The 18,117-nt window shown below is 39.1% G+C and overlaps 1 protein-coding gene across 5 annotated transcripts in view; it reads left to right on the top strand.

Annotated features, from left to right (window-relative positions):
- Positions 1-18,117, top strand: part of wt1b (WT1 transcription factor b) — an 89,841-nt gene that overhangs the window by 59,609 nt on the left and 12,115 nt on the right. For all 5 annotated transcript variants that reach the window (XM_072592607.1, XM_072592606.1, XM_072592609.1 and 2 more), the window contains exon 5: positions 4,124-4,274. In XM_072592607.1, the coding sequence (XP_072448708.1) occupies positions 4,124-4,274 (151 nt within the window). The remainder of the gene's footprint in view (positions 1-4,123; positions 4,275-18,117) is intronic.

The following is an 18,117-nucleotide window of genomic DNA, read 5'->3' as shown; positions in this document are numbered from 1 at the left end:
GTGTCTGTTACAGTCTTTCAAGAAAGTTAAACCTTTGCATCTGACCTTGGGAAAGCTGATTGTAGGCACTGTGAAAGCAGATTGGCCGACACAAACTGTTCGTACATACAGATGGTTCTAATTTAAGATTTTCTCAACACTACAGGAGCAGCAAAGGAGATTCTGTTTTCTATCAACAGGTTTAAAAAATGTAGATTCAACACTCATTCTATCATTTACTTAAGACACAGACTGAAAACCAACCAAGGTGGCAGCATTTTGAAGGTTTACATTCTTCAATCTTACCTGCTGCATATTTTTGAGGAGTTGGCAAAATAATTTCAATCAGTGTTGATTTTATCTGTATTTGTAATACTTGATATTAATCATTATAATATCCTATCAGTGAAACCTTGCTGTCTGATACATTGCACACTGATAAAACATTATTTATGATTTCCTCTCACACAGGGAGATCATGATTAATACTCGTGCTGTATAATGTTCTTCCATCTGCAGGACATTTCTTTCAATAGAAACTGAAATGACAAACAGTTGATCCTAATGCCATAATATAATTTCCTTCTATACTTTTCTAAACAGATAGTATATTGGGCCCTGCAGTTGAGTTCCTTGAATATGAATATTACAGGAGTACTCAACAACTTTTAAAAAAGGATTATGTACACAAGGTGTTGTAAAGTTGCATTATTTTTTTTAAACACGGTTTTTCCTTGTTTTCTTAGAGCAGAGGAGTCAAAAGTGGGATTTAATTGAAGTGTTTAAAATTATATGAGACTTAGATAGAATGGATAGGAAGAATCTATTTTCATTATCAGAGAGGTCAATATGCAGGAGAACTTAGTAATTCAAAGAGGTAAGGAGTAAATTTTCACCCAGAGAAGTCACTGCCTGAAAAGGTCACAGAGGCAGAACTCACATTTCATTAAAAAATTCTTGGCTGTGCAGTTGACACAATGCAACCTACAGGACTACAGACTAGAGCTGGAAGATGAGATCTCATTGAATAACTTGTTTTGGCTGGCATGGACACACTGGACCAATTGGCCTCCTTCAATGCCCCAAAATCTATACGCTATGCATGAAAATTGTATTGCTAACAAAATAGAAAAGATCTCTTGTTCTCCCCTAGTCCATCATTCTTTTCAATTATATCTTATTCCTTCTCTATGGCCTCCTATGGAATATGCCACTTTTCAACGAAAGGTGAAGACTTCTTTTTGGTCTCAGAAAGTTGGCACGTCATCTAGTTTGCTTCACTCTTGGCTAAACTTAGCAACTCACTGTGCGGAGAGGTATGGGCTTGAACTTACCACGCTATTCATTGTCCTCAGTGTGTTTAAGATTCTATGTAAAAGTTCTGCCATCAGTGAAGCCTCATAGCATCAATCTTAATTTACTAGCAAACCACTGAATTCCAAATGGCCTTGTTCAGATAATAAGAAGGAATTATGCGTGCTTTGGACTGTTGTGAAGGCATAAGTCAGAGGCAGACACCTGATGTAATAGAATAACTAATAGTAGGGTCCAAGAATACTGAATAGCAGGGGTTTCACCTATTAAGTTAACAGATGTACTGGTGCACTTTATGCTTTACCTCTAGGCATTACAGATGTCATAAATGTCTGACTACATTATGACAACAAAGAAAGATTCATTAGAACTGGTGTCTCAGGATGTCCAATATTTCTGGCTATTCATAAACCTGGAAAAATGGACTTCAATAAAGTGAGAGACTAGAGAAGCTGAGATAATTTACCTAAAGTTAGGGGGAGACTTGATAGAGATGTTCAATATCTTGAGGGGTTTATGGACCAAAGAGGATAAAATATTTCTACTTCCAGGAGGGCAATAACCAGAGAATAGGGATCTAGGATTATTGCCAACCAGAAAGAGACAATTCACCCCATTAAGTCTGCTTTTCCTTTCAGAGAGGTCCTAGCTGATCCTCAACTTCACTTTCCTGTCTTATTCTTATAACTGTTGATTCCCTTACTGATTAAAAATCTGTCTTTCTCCATTTCAATAATAATTAGTTCCTCTATTCATCTTACCAAAATGGGACTTCACATTTTCCCACATTATATTTTATCTGCCAAGTTTTTGCCCATTCCTTTAACCTGTCTATAACCTTTTGCAGATTCTTTGTCTCATCCTCAGTGAATTCCCAACCATTTTGTGTCTTCTGCAATCTTGGCTATAGTGCATTTACTTACCTCATCCAAGTCACTAATGTATATTGTAAATAATTGTGCCCTCAGCATTGATCCCTGTGGCTCTCCACCACTTACAGGTTGTTATCCTGAAAGTACCCTCTTTGTTGCAACTCTTTTTTTTATTAGTTAGCCAATCCTCTATCCATGCTAATATACTGCTTCTAATATCATGAGCTCTTAACCTATTAAATAGCCTAACATGTGGTAACTTATCAAACGTCTTCTGAAAATCTAAATATATTGCATCTGCTGCTTCTCTTTTATTTATCCTGCTTACAACCTTCTTAAGGAATTCCAATACATTTGCTAAGCCTAATTTCCCCCTTCATGAAGCCATGCTGACTCTGCTTAATCATATTACATATTTCTAAGCGCTCTGCTGTTGCATCCTTTATAATTGACACTAACAATTCCTCAATAACAGATGTTAATCTTACTGGCATATATTTGCCTGTCTTTTGTTTAATCACCTTCACTTTGTAAATAAATATGTCATATTGACAATTTTCTGGCATTTTCCAGAACCTAAGGATTCTTGGGAGATTACTACCTGGGCAACCCCTGTCTCTATGGCAACTTCTTTTAATACCCAAGAAAGCATTCCATCATGTCCAGGGAATCTATGAATCTTTACCACCATTAGTTCCAAAGTACTTTTTCTTTAGCTGAAGTCATCACAGTAATTTCCCTTCATTTTGCCCCTTAATTAGTTAGCAGTTTTGGAATGCTACTAGTGACGTTTATTGTGAAGATTAATGCAAACTATTTAGTCAACACTTCTGCCATTTCCTAGTTCTGCATTATTATTTCTCAAGCCTTGTTTTCTAAGAAGCTCATATTAATTTTGGCTCCTCTGTTCTTTTTTATATATTTAAAAAAGTTCTTAATGTTCGACTTGAGATGCAAATTGCAAGCTTACCCTCAAAGGTTACCTTCTCCATCTTTGCAATTTCTTTGGTTACCTGATTGGGTTTTAAAACTTTCCCAATCCTCTGACATACCAGTATTTTTTGCCAAAGTTTTTTTTGCAATTTGATGCTATCCTTAACTTGCCAGCTTAACCATATTTGGTTTATCCCCTTACTAGAATCCTTCTCTCTCATTGGGTTGTATATTTGTTGTTAGTCATGAACTATTTTCTTAAATATCTACCATTGTTCCTTGACTATCTTTGCTACTAAACTTCTTTCCCAGTTGCTAATTAAGTTTCACACAGTTATTTCCTACTCAAGTTTATCCTCTCAACCGGAATTCCAAATTCTATCACGTTATGGACAATGTTTCCTTGGGAAAATGGAAGGATACGAGGAGTCAAACTGTCGCACAGCGAAGAGTTGCATCTGGAATGCACTGCCTAAAAGGGGTCACAATGGCAGGATGGAGGAAACAAATTCAACAGTAACCTTTGAAAGGGAATTAGATATTTAAAAAGAAACAGATATGCAGGGTTTGTGTAGATATTTCAGGGAAAGTAGGACTGATTGGATACATCTTACAAAGAGATGGCACAGGCATGATGGTCAAATGGTCTCTGTGCTGTAAGATTCACTGACTCTAAGAGAAATGGTTAGATATGCTTCTGTTGAATCTTTGCCTCAAACAGGTTGGCTTAATATTTTTGAGATTTAAAAGCTACAATGCAAAGTTATACCCTAATTGATTTTATATCCAATCTATCAAGGATAAAGATGAACTATTGTTAGTTTCACCAAAGTTAGTCTAATCTTTGTCTTATGATTCTATTCCACAACCACGTGATGAAGAAACAGCGCTGTGAAAGCTAGTGATTCCAAATAAACCTGTTGGACTACAACCTGGTGTTGTGTGATTTTTAACTTTGTCCACCCCAGTCCAACACCGGCACTCTCCAAATCAGGTTTAATCTTTATTTGTGTTTCTTGTTTCAGGATGTTCGGAGGGTCCCGGGAGTTGCACCAACCATTGTCAGAGCAAACACAGAGGCTAACGAAAAGCGTCCATTCATGTGTCCCTATCCTGGGTGTAATAAACGCTACTTCAAACTCTCTCACCTGCAAATGCACAGCAGGAAACATACAGGTAATGGCAGAGTGGCACCAGCAAACTGAACTGATTCCTATAATTTACCAGCGCAGGCAGTGTAATTATTTTATAACTTCTGTAGATCATTTGTGACATTTGTATCAACAGCTATTGGATGCAGGATGCTCCCAAAATTTTGGGAGCCAGAGATGTCAGAAAATCTAGAGAGAAAGAAGATAGAACCAATAATTTGAATGCGATTTGGTTTACATTCCATTCAGTTTGGTTGTTTTCAGCTGATGATCGGTACCAATGTTCTGTCTAGCACTCCTGTCTTTGAAAGGCCTTTTGTAAGGAGGCTCACTAGCCCAATATAAAGGAGGCTGATGACTTACAATTATGGTCAACTTCTCATTGTAGGCAACAGCAATCAGCTGCACACTTCATTGGTTGGAAATCCATAGCACATGCATTGACTCTCTTTAATTACCGAAGAATTTATGAACATCAGAACTAAATGTTCCTGCTTTGAACCTGTGTCGTTTAAGTTATTGTCAATTAAAGGGGTCTGCATTTACCTTTCTGCATCATTCATGGCAACTCCTAACCACTTCGCATTTGCCTCCAAACTGTCCATTCTATCCAGCCCTCTGGTGCTAGCAATCTGTCAAATGATTCAATGATTAAATTGACGATTCCCCTAATATGAGGGATTAGACCTAGACTCATACAGCTATGATTGTAGTGGTAGCACTGTCATCTCTGAGTTATGATTCGGAGATGCCGGTGTTGGACTGGGGTGTGCAAAGTTAAAAATCACACAACACCAGGTTATAGTCCAACAGGTTTAATTGGAAGCACACTAGCTTTCGGAGCGATGCTCCATCATCAGGTGATTGTGGAGGGCTTGATCGTAACACAGATTTTATAGCAAAAATTTACAGTGTGATGTAACTGAAATTATACATTGAAGAATTGATTGTCTGTTAAGCTTTTCATGTGTTAGAATACAGTGATAGACTATCACTGTATTCTAACAGATGAAAGGCTTAACAGACAATCAATTCTTCAATGTAGAATTTCAGTTACATCACACTGCAAATTTTTGCTATAAATTCTGTGTTACGATCAAGCCCTCCACTATCACTTGATGAAGGAGCGTCGCTCCGAAAGCTAGTGTGCTTCCAATTAAACCTGTTGGACTATAACCTGGTGTTGTGTGATTTTTATCTCTGAGTTAGGATGCTATGGGTTCAAAGCTAATTCTAGTTAATGGATGCAAACAAGGAATCCTGGCTGATGCTTCACGCAGTATGAAGGGAGACCTATAATATTGAATAAGAAATTAAACCAAAGCCCCTCTGCTGTCTTATATGGAAATGAAAGTGGTATTAATTTCAAAAAGATCAGGGATATTTTCGCTGAAGTCCGAGCCAATAGTTATCTTGCATTGAACATGTAAAGAGAATAGATTACTTAACCATTATCACGTTGTTTGTGGGAGCCTGTAAATAGACTGCCACATTTACTTACCTGAAGACGTTACAACTTCAAAAGCATTTCATGGCTGTAAAGTGCTTTGGGACATCCTGAGGTTGTGTAATGCACCATATAAATGTAGGTTCTTTTTTGCAGTATTCAAGATAGTTCTGATTAAGACACAGCATAGTTTGAATGTGATTTGCTTTGTTGTTTGTTTGTTCACAGTGACTGGAGATGCTGAAATTTAGGCCTTCAAAAATCCCAACATTTCTTTTTAACATTACCCCTAACTATCTCAATATAATTTATGAACTGCTGATAATGCTCATTTAGTTATCCATTAGGCACTAATCCATGTTAAATTTATCATCCATTTACATATTTAAAAGTTAAATGTTTCAAGGCTACTTTCTAATCTAGTATCATCTATACATTTTACCAGTCTATTTGTAATTCAAAAATGGAAACAGTAGGAATAACAAAGAAACAATTCCTGGCACTCCACTCAGAACTCTCCCACTGTCGCTCACTAAAAAGGATGGGTTGTAATTTATAATGCGTATTTGGGGAATCACCAATAAAAATAAAAATCATATTTCCATAAAAACAGCATCTCAAGGGCAAGGTGACATCAAAAACAACTTCAGCTGATATTCCTGGGCTGTAACACTGAGTTGTAAATTTACCCAAGTACTCTAAGTAGAATATGTTATGGTAATACAATAAATATCTCCATAAGTAATTCATGAGTGACAAAGGTACAAGTGAGTTATTGTTGCCTCATGAATGGAGATATTTATCCAGGATTGTTTCCAGCAAATGGGGAGATTTGGGACATATTACCTTGAAATCCAAATTTCCTATTTGAAATTTTGCCAAATGTCTAAAAAACTTATGGCTATTAATGGTTTAAATGCCTGCCAATGATAAAATCCCAATCTCCTAACCCCAAAGGCAGCTTTATTTATCGCATGATATTACTGGCCAAGATCTGTTCTTTATGTACTTGCTACAAGAGGATTGTAAAGAAACGTAATGGAGTTTATTTTATAGCTGGTAAAACACTCTTTTGCTATGAGCAACAACTGAAATCTAATATTAAAATCACACAGAAGAGAAGAAAATAATCTTTTGTCGTTATGAGCACCATTTGGTTGATGAGAATCAATGGCTGCAGTAATGATGAGTCCTGGCAGGACATGAAGAATACTGTCAGTATCAGGAAGTAAGAACTCTAGTGGGAAAATCAAATGGAATAAACTTGCTGACAAGCTGGAAATGCTATACACATCAATTTAAAAGAAAATAGTTGGGGTGAGGGTGTGTATGCATTTATATTTTGATGTTCATAACTTGTTTTTTGCACTTATAAGAAGGGCATTTCAGCTATCCACTATCTGTAATAAAATCATAAATACATTCGTAAACACATTTACGATTTCATTGCACACAGTAATTATATTTGTGATGCCATCTAAATGATCAAGTGCATTCCAACACTCAGACTTGTTTTTCTCTTTTTTAATCTATTTTGCCTCTATCATGAGGGACAAAGTATTTGATAAACTAACGGGACTAAAGGGAGGCAAGTCACCAGGCCCTGATGGTTTGCATCCAAAGGTTTTAAAGGAAGTAGATGCAGAGATAGTGAAGACATTGGATGAAATATTCCAGAACTTACTCAAGTCTGGAAGAGTTTCAACAGATTGGAAAATGTGACAACAACTGCTAAGGTCTCTGTTCAAGAATGGAGAGTGATAAAAAGCAAGAAATAATAAGTCAATTGATCTAATATCTGCTGTTGGGAAATTGCTAGAGTTCATTATAAAGGAAGAAAAATTGGGACACTTAACATAATCACAAACAGAGTCAACATAGTTTTGTGAAAGGGAGATCATGTTGACCAATTTACTAGAGACCTTTGAGGATATAACAAGTTGATAAAGGGGAACCAACCGATGTAGTATTTGGATTTCCAGAAGACATTTGACATAACATGATATAAAGATTGTTGCACAAGATTGGAGCTCACAGTATTTGGAGTAATATATTAGCATGGATTGACAATTGGTTAACCCATTGAAGAGAGAGATTCTGGGTTAATGGGTCTTTTTCAGGTTGGAAAAACATAGCTAGTGGAGTGCCACAGGAACAGTTCTAGATCCTCAGATATTTACTATCTATATTCATGATGTGGAGGAGGGGGCAGTGTAATGAATCCAAGTTTGCCAAAGATAGAAAAATAGATAGGAGGGCATGTTCTGATAAGGACATAAGGAACACACAAAAAAAAGTAGATTAGTTGAATGAGTGGACAAAAACTTGGCAGTTGGAATTTAATGTAGGAATGTGTGAGATAATGCACTTTGTTAGGAAGAATCAAAAGGTAGACTCAAATTTAAGTGAACAGTCTCCAAAAGAGTGCAGCACCAATGTTTCTGGGTGCAGCAAGTAATTAAGAAAGTAAATGGAATTTTGCTATTCATAGTAATGGGTTGGAGTTTAAAAATACTGAAGTCTTATTACAACTGCACATGATGTTGGTGAGCCCACACCTGGGATACCGTGTATAGTTCTGGACCCTGAATTCTGACATTAGAGGCAATTCAAAACAGGTTCATTCGATTGATTCCTGGGATGAAGGGTTAACAAATTGGCCTTTATTTGTTGAGTTTAGAAGAATAAAAGATAATCTTACTGAAACAGGCAAGATTCTGAGAGGGCTTCACAAGATAGATATTGGGTGGATGTCTCCACTAGCGACAAAATCTCAAATTGGAAGACATCGTTACAGCACAAGGGGACACCTATTTAAAATTGAGATATGAAGATAATTTCTCCCAGAGGGTACTGAATATCTGCAATTTTTGATCTCAGAAAGTTGTGGAGGCTAGCACTGAAAGTATTTAAAGCAGAGGTAGATAGATTTTTTAAATATGAGGATTTTAGGGCTATCATAAGCTGGGACAAGGAGAAATTTAGGCCTGGGGCAGATTGGTCATGACCTTGTTAAATGGTGGGTCAGACTTGAAGGGCTGAATGGCTTATTTCTGCTCCTACTCCTTATGTTCATATGTAACATGATTGGGAAAGATACGAGCGTGAATTTGCATGCAATCTATTTTAAGTCAAAATCTGATTACTCTCTTCTTTAAGTCGCTATTATTCTGCAATTGCAGCCTCCTTTATTCTTAACTGTTCATACATTCCTTGAGGCAGCCACCAATGTAAGGAAAAAGCTGGCAAACGTTAGAGCTGAGATTGGTTTAAAAAGGTACCTCCATATACATCGTATCATCCGTCGCCATTTCCGCCACCTCCAAACAGACCCCACCACCAGGGAATGGTCTTTTTGGAACACTGATAGGGGAGGGGAGGGAAATATATCCCTGGTGGTGGGGTCCGTTTGGAGGTGGCGGAAATGGTGACGGATGATACGATGTATATGGAGGTTGGTGGGGTGGTAGGTGAGGACCAATGGGGTTCTGTCCTGGTGGTGATTGGAGGGGCGGGGCTCAAGGGCGGACAAGCAGGAAGTGGAGGAGATGCGGTGGAGAGCATCGTCGATCACGTCTGGGGGAAAATTGCGGTCTTTGAAGAAGGAGGCCATCTGGGTTGTACAGTATTGGAACTGGTCCTCCTGGGAGCAGATGCGGCGGAGACGAAGGAGTGGCTCCAGCAGGAACAGAGTCTATGAGGAATATTAAAACATTTTTAGTATAAATTAAACCAAACAGAAATGGCAGAGGCTAGCAAGAGATTGCCCAATTGACTCTGAGAATGATAACATAGCAGTTAAATTTGATGTTCTTGGTCCCTCCCTAATTTATCCACTGTCGTGGGCGTAGGGCATAGTCAGTAAAGTGTTTTACCATCCACCGAAAGATTTAGACTTGACCAATTCCAGAAAGTGATGAGTTTATGGGAATATTTTTCCACACGCTACTGGCATTTCCTCTTGAAGCTGTCAGAAAAACATTCCACAATGAGTTATTTGTGACTTTTGACCATTCTCATGCCAATGTTTATTTTTAATTTTAACTGCAGGGGATGATTAGTCCTCCCTTTGCACAAGTTGTTATCATTTTTCTTTTACAAAACTGATCTTACAAATAGAGTAGTTGTTGCAACATGATACTCTGTTGGCCACTGACTTAATCTTTGTACTGTTTATGATGGTTCAACTTTTAGAAGAAACGGCAAATTAGTTATTTTCAGTTGTGCAATAATGTAACTAGAATAGCTTTAGTAAGTACCTTTACAAACTAGAAAAGATAATATCGAAAAGCATTTGTTCAAATATATTGTGAAATGAATGTTTTTATTACCTTTAATGTTTTATTAAAGGTAAATTGAGAAAATATATTTTCCTTGCTCGGTGAGTCCCTGTCTAGAGGATACATTAATGTGAATGTTATAGAAATAAGGGAGAAGTTAGGAAATTACTTGAGAATCTTTGGAAAATTAAATACTTTATCAGAAACATCATTTGAAGTTGAATCATTTTACTCAGTGGACTAATAACTGAAAAACAAAAGAAGGAGATTGGGGAAAAAGAAGGAGGAATGGCATTTAGTAGAAAGCTTATTCACAGAGCTAGTACAGATATGATAGGCCAAATGGAAGTAAAAATCTACAGTTTATGGCAAGGTATTGACACCATTATTTGCTTTCAGGAAATCCAGTAAAATATAGCTATTAGGTATTAGTTGATGATTCAAATCTATGACAAATATATGTATTGACGGTTCCAGGGTAAGTTTGGTATCCTTCCAGTTGCATTGACTGTGGAACAAAAGCATATTTCTCTATTAACATGAAGACCTGCACTGGGATCAAGTCACATTTGCACTGTCCATTAAGTTTTCATTTTGTACCTTGAGGCCTCAGTCTTTCTGTGTCTGTGCTCATCCATCATTCCTCCTCCAAGGCTTCAATGAAAGAAATAAGCATAAATTAAGTCTAGTTTGGAGACATTATAGAACATAAATGAAAATACAACCAGAAAATGAAAAGGAAAACATATGCTTATCTAGCTCTGAAACAACTGACTCTGTAAGCCCTTCCCTTGTCCATGCCTTTAACCCATAGCAGTAATAGTGGATTATCACCTCATCTGATCCATTGAGACAGCTCCACACAGATTAAAGACTCTAGCTTGATAAGATTATTCAACATGATTTCAACTCAGTAGAATTAGGAATAGAAAGAAAACATTTCACCCTCTCAGGTAATACCAAAATGCTTTACAATCAATGAGGCTTAACATTGCTAAAACCAACCTAAAGCTTTTTGTCATACTCATCAGGACTAGGTCACAAGAAATCAGCATAAGAAGTTGCTGAGTGTTAGATTATCATTGTCAAAGAATTACAGCAAGAACATTATCTGTCAGACCAAGCAGGTAGGTTCTGATTGGAATGCAGCAGATTAGCGGTTTCCACGACCTCTTTCCCAAACAAAAATTTACCATGTGTGTACAAATTCCTTTTGCCTCATAGTTTGCCTCGTGGCTTTTACGCATTAATACCCTTCAGCTGTAGCACATATAGATGAGCCACACTACAAGGTCAGCCTTTTAAATAGGTTTCCAATGTAATTCTTAGAACAGTCCAAATTATTTAATAAATGTTGTCCATTAGCAGAAGCATATCTAATGTCGGACATGGTGTTCCGAGACCTGCAAACGTGGGCTAGTTGAGCACAATTGACTTCTCTGTTGTTCAATGGAACATGTGCTTGAATACAATATGCCAGTCACTGGGATGTATGGCTGACGAACCTAGCACCAAGCTAACACTGAAACTTTATATCATATTATTCATCTGCGTGTTGGCAAAATATCTTTATGGCTTGTTTCTTTTGTGAAAAGCACCTGGGTGTTCACTGCAAAGTATCGATATGAGACAGATTATGTGTTGCTAAAACTTTTGAGGCATATTTACCTTCCAAGATAATCTAGCATAGACCGTACACTGTTCAGGGCCAAAAGGACATAGGTCCTTTTATGCATTTGTGATATACAATGAGCGATGATTCGATCAAAGGAGCTATTTTCAAACAAGATGGTTTTAATCTGCCCTATCTCAGCATCAAGCTTCCAATGGTTAGGGCCTTTTCACATTGTGGCAAAAGTGAGGACTGCAGATGCGGGAAACCAGAGTCTAGATTAGAGTGGTGCTGGAAAAGCACAGCAGGTCAGGCAGCATCCGAGGAGCAGGAAAATCGGTGTTTCGGGCAAAAGCCCTTCATTAGGAATGGAGGTATCTTGTAGCAGGTGGCACTGTAGGAGTACATATACTGATGAATGTTAATCAGGCAATCAGTATCTACTTGCCCGATCTGAGAACAAAAAGTGGAACCTTACAGCGGTTGTAGAGAAGTGGGCTAAGGTGAGATCGAAGGCAGAATTGGATGAGTCACCTATTTAGATAGAGATGAGGAGGAAATGTTTCAAAGAGATGCCATGATGGTCATGAAGAGTTGACAAATGCTGGATGCCAATGTCTGTGGATAGGATGTGCATGTGGCTGAAGCCCTGAGGTGCTGTTTGTTCGTACACAATATGGAGATTTTTCAGATAAATCTGTGGAATTCTTTACTGTAGGGGCTGTCGAAGTTGGATCATTGAGTATATTTCAAAGCGGAAATAGACACATTTTCAATCTGTAAGGGAATCAAGTGTAATATGGGAAAAGGGATTACCGTGTTCAACCATGATCTCAAGTTGAATTGGTGGGTTGAATAGCCGACTTTTGCTCCGAAGTCTTAGGGTCTTAGGATCTTAAAGGAACACTCATTTTATTAAAATTCTGCTTTCTATCTTACCAAATGTACTAAACTGGCTAGACTTTGAGAAAACTTGATGGAGAAACCGGAGCAGGTACCTGAAAAATTCAGCTTTATGCTTGCTCTGACGAACCTCCATGTTGCATACGGACAAATAGCACCTCAGGGTATGATCAAGGGGCTCCAGCCATATGCACACTCTATCCACAGACATTGGCATCCAGCATTTGTCAACCCCTCATGACTATCATGGCACCACTGATACTGGCAGGGTGCTCTCGAAGCATAGACTTGTGTTGAACTGCCCATCAACATTGAAAGGCTGCTGCAGACAAAACAGACACCCAACTGAAGGACCGGATCAGGCTGCATCTCTGGACTGTTGGCCTGTTCACTCACTTACTGCCTACCTGCAAATTCCCAGCATCCATGCCTCACCTTAGTGGTGGTGGTGGTGGTGGTGGGGGGTGGGGGGGGGGGGCTGTGGGGAGCAGGGAGGGTGGTCACACAACCAGACATGTTGCTTTTCTGGTCAACATTCCTCAGTCAAGAGGGTGGTCATCTTAACATATGGCAGTGCACTAAGTCAATCTCACACCTACATCATGTGCCAGCAGCTTCAATGTCAAACACACTGCATGTGTAGTAAGCAGCCAGCCATGTCTCATTGTCTTACGGAAGTTCTCCTCGCTGAAGTCCATGTAGGTCCATATTAAGGGGTGGAACCTGTATCTGCAATGACAGATACAGTAAAACATGGATAAGAAGGGGAATCATGTGAGAGGGGGTGGTTTCGTTCACTGTCAGGAGCACCCTGGCTTCAAGGAGGTCACAGTTTGAGACCACACTTGACATGATCGTCTCAAATGCGGGGACTGGATGAGAAAGGTAGAGAGTGCAGGGATCTTGAGAAAGGTTGGGTTGGAATCTGGGGACATTGAAGTTTGGGACCTCACTGACGTATAGAAATGGATGGTGAAAACTATCTCCTCCTGAAAAGTAGTTACCCTCAGTCACCTTGGAAATCGAAAGTAGGCGACAATGAAAAAAATGGCTGTGACCACAGTTGGAGAGGGTGGGGTAAGTGACTCAGCCTGTGAGGGTGGGACTTCAGGGATCCAATGATGTTCAGGCTTTTAAAGGGAGAGAACCATGAACTATACAAACACAGAGTTGTGGGGATCCTTAATTTCTGTCTATTCTAATGCATTGCCCGCAAATAAAAGTAAAATGCTGAAAGTCTGAAATAAAAACAAAAAGTGCGGAAGCAACTCAGCGGATTTGGCAGCATCTGTGAAGAGAGAAACAGAGTTAACATTTCAAGCACAGATTGACTCTTCTTCTGGCCAGTGGTTTTAGAAGTGACACTGACAATGAGTGGCACTGACAGTGAGGTTACTGTGTGAGCTTCAGTTGAATAAAAAGTGGTGCTTACTTTGTTGGTGGAACATGGATGTTTTGACATCCCTGCTGGACCAGTTCCAGTCTCCTCCTGTAAGGGCCAGGATTCCCTCCTCTTATGGGGTGAGAGCTTAATATCAAGCACCCCTTCATCTATACAGGTTCTTTCTGCCCTGTTATAGATTTTCTTCTCTTGTAATGAAAGGAAAGAATTGAATGAGATCAAAGTGGACCACATAACTTCACGGTTACTGACGGTGGGTACAAGATGGTAAAGTGTTCCAAGGGAGTGAGTAGGCCGCACGGAAGTCATACTGGGTTAGTGCTGTTGTGGGATTGTGGGAGATGAGAGTGTGTCAGGTCGAGATATTGCCGGCACTAGTGAGAATAGTAGAACATGAGTGTTGTTGGGCAGTGGGTAGGATAGCAGAGATAGAGTGAGTGTGTGCAGTAGCGCAGAGAAGCACATGGCACATACCCTCATGGAGCAGGCAAGGTCACTGACTTTCTTCTGACACTGCTGGTCATTTCTCCAGACTGTAAAGATCGTATTGGACATTACTGCCTCACCTTTGTATCATCCTGTCTAGCAGAACCTCTAGATCCCTTTTGGAGAATCAGAATGTCATCTTTCCTTTCACTAACATCTTCTGCAAATGTCCTTGACTGCAGGGCACCTTCAGAATACCAGTGTTTGTCCAGGTGCACAGCAGCCTTGTAAGGATGGCCATAGGCTTAAGGATGCTCATTTTTCGGCTAATATCCACTGAGTGGCAAGTTGTTCTGGGAATGGCAAAAGGGGTAAGTTGGGGCCAGAATCAAACATGAAGGATGCTATTGGTGCAGGATATGTAGTTAATGAGGTGAGTTTGGTAAAATTACAATGAGAAAATTCACCAAGCCTTGTGGCAGAAATGCCTCCAAAGAAATCGTGCTACCCTAACTTAGTCAGTAAAACATATGATTCAATCCCAAAAAGATTCTCAATAAATTATTCCTCCTGCATCTCTACATTGATAGTGGCACAACCTACCTGTTCTCATATTGTATAAACTGATGCTCCTTTTCCAAGGCTAGTATCTTGCATTCTTGTCCCACAGAGTCCAAGGCAAAAGGTTTCAACTCCATGTCTCCTTTTAGTAATGTTTAAGTTTAGGACTACGAAGCATTTATTTAACCAGTGAGGTATTTTGTTAATTCTAATCAGTGAATTTAATGTGTATGGGTGAAGGGTAATTTGGTTGGATAAAATGGACTTGACTACTGCTAAAACATCTTTGATCTAGAAATTGGCATCAATAGTGACTAGTTACAGACTTTACAACATTACAAGATAGGGCAGACAATGCACATGAGGTATTGGCTGAAAACACGCCTCGCATCAACTCAATAAAGCTACAACAGAAGGCGCATTGCATTCCAAATGGTGGAAGCAATATGTGACAGTATGAAGCGATTTCCCCAACAAATTATCAAAATGTTGTTGTCCTGCCACATCAGTCATGAACGGCGTTGGGCATTCAACAATGAACCAGAGGAAGAGGCTGCAAAAATATTCACAATCTTAATGCACATCAGTGAACAAAACAAAAGTGATGCATTTTGAATTTCAGCTAGAATTATTTAGGATATTAACAGTAGTCACATGCGAAAAGATGGGTTTGATTAGGAAGAGTCAGCATGGATTTCCAAAGAGGAAATTATATTTAAACTAATTTGCTAAAGTTAATCCAAAATGGATTTTTGAAAGAAATATCATGCTTGACAAATCAATTGGAATTTTTCAAGAATATAACTGGTAACATATATAAGGGGGAAAGCAGTGGATGTGGGTTACTTGCACTTTCAGAAGGTTTTCAGTAAGGTCTTACATAAGAGTTTTGTTTGTAAAATTAAAGGATTTAATATAATGTACTAATGTGGATGAAGAATTGTTTGGCAGACAGGAAACAAAGAATAGTAATAAACAGGTTTTTTTCTGAGTGGGAGGTGGCGCTCGGATGTGTGTGGAATCAGTGGCATCAATGCTTGGGCTGCAGCTATTCGCAATTTTATTAATGATTTAGATCAGACAACGAAACATAATCTCTCAGTTCGCAAATGGAGCAAAGCTGTGTGGAAGGGTGAATTGTGTTGACGATGCAGAGGAAGGCGCTTATCTGAATGGTGATAATTTGGGAAAGGGGGAGTTACAGTTAGACCTGGATGTCCTTGGATACAAATCACTGAAAGTAAGCACGCAAGTGCAGCTGGTTGTGAAGAAGGCAATATGTGTGTTGACCTTCATAGTGAAGAATTTGAATATAGAAACAGGAATAGCTTGCTGCAATTGTACAGTGTCCTTGGTGAGACTACACTAGGAATATTGTTGGAGTTTTGGTCTCCTTATTCTAAGGAAGGATGCTCTTGCTATAGAGAGAGTGCAAGAAGGTTTACCAGACTGATTCCTAGAACAACAGGACTGACATATGAAGAGAGACTTGATTGGTTATATTCACTGGAGTTTAGAAGAATGAAGGGTGATCTGAAAAAATGTTTAAAACTCAAATGAGAGAAATGTTCCCAATGACTGGTGAGTCTAGAACCAGGCATTGCAGTCTAAGGATATGAGGTAGACCATTTATGCTTGAAATGAGTGGAAAAATTTCTTAATTCAGAGGGTGGTGACCCTCTGGAATTCTCTGTCATAGATAGCAGTTGAGGTCAAAACATTGCATGAGTGCAAGAAGGTATTAGATATAGCTCTTATATCTAGAGGGACCAAAGGCTATGGGGAGAAAGTGAGAACAAGGGACTGAGCTGCATTATCAGTCATGATCACATTGATTGGTGGGGCAGGCTCATAGGGTCGAATGGCCTACTCCTGCGCCTATTTCCTATGTTTCTGTATTTTGAGGAAGTAGCAGAAAGGTTTGATGAAGTTAACACTGATAATGTAGTATACCTGGGCCAACAGAACTCCTTTGATACTGTACCACACAACAGACTTGTGGGGAAAGTTATTGTCTTGGTATAAAAAGGACAGTAACAATATGGATACAAAATTAGGTGTGATAGAAAACTGGGAGTAATGGTCAATGGATATTTTCCAGATTGAAGAAATGTTTGTAGTGAGTTCCCTACAGCACACAGACTGCAGTGTTTAAGAAAGCAGCTCGCCATCATCTTCTCAAGGGCAAGTAAGGATGAGAATAAATCTGGCCAGTCAAGTGAATTTGAAAAAAGTGATTGAGACCCTAATTTTCCCAGATACATAAATGATCTGGATCCTGGTAAACAATTTCAAGGTTTACAGATGACACAAAGCTCGGAAAAATTGTAAACTGTGAAGGAACAGTGTGGAACTCCAAAGGACACTATAAATTTGGTGGAGTGGGTGGATAGTTGACAGATGAGGTTCAATGAAGAGAAGTGTGAGGTGATGATCAGAAGAAAGACAATGTAAAATAGACGGTAAAATTCTAAAGGGGAACCTGGGTGCATATGTGCACAGATCATTGAAGGTGGCAAGACAATTGGAGAGAGCAGTTAAAAAGAACACCGTGTCCTTGTCTATATTAATGGGGTCATAGACCAAGGAGGTGATGTTGACCTGTACAGGTCGTTCTGCTATAATGTGTGTTTTATTAACATGAAATCACTATAAAGCAATTGATGCACTGGGGATACTGTTTCTCAAGTGCAAAGTTCTAAAGCATGTGTTGGTTATAATGCGATTCCGGTCCCATTGGTTTAAATGGTGCTGCTATTACATAATTTTATTTTAACATGGGATTGCACGAGATTGGAACTACTGCATATGTGGCTGTTGACTGAGTCTGTATTCACTGTTTTAGAAGAATGAGAGGAGATCTCAATGAAACATAGCAAGTTCTGACAGGGCTGGAGAGACTGGCAGCGACGATAATGTTTCCCCTGACTAGGGATCCTGAACAAGGAGTCATGGTCTCAGAAAATTTGGCAGGCCAAGTCAGACTGAGATAGGAGGCATTTAGAGTCATAGAGATGTACAGCATGGAAACAGAACCTTTGGTCCAACCTGTCCATGCTGACCAGATATCCCAACCCAATCTAATCTCACCTGCCAGCAACCAGCCCATATCCCTCCAAACTCTTCCTATTCATATACTCATCCAAATGCCTCTTAAATGTTGCAATTGTACCAGCCTCCACCGCTTCCTCTGGCAGCTCATTCCATATACGTACCACCTTCTGTGCGAAAAAGTTG

This window comes from Chiloscyllium punctatum, chromosome 22 (assembly GCF_047496795.1).
Source record: "Chiloscyllium punctatum isolate Juve2018m chromosome 22, sChiPun1.3, whole genome shotgun sequence".
Classification (NCBI taxonomy): domain Eukaryota; kingdom Metazoa; phylum Chordata; class Chondrichthyes; order Orectolobiformes; family Hemiscylliidae; genus Chiloscyllium; species Chiloscyllium punctatum.
This window is presented reverse-complemented; position numbering and strand designations above follow the sequence as displayed.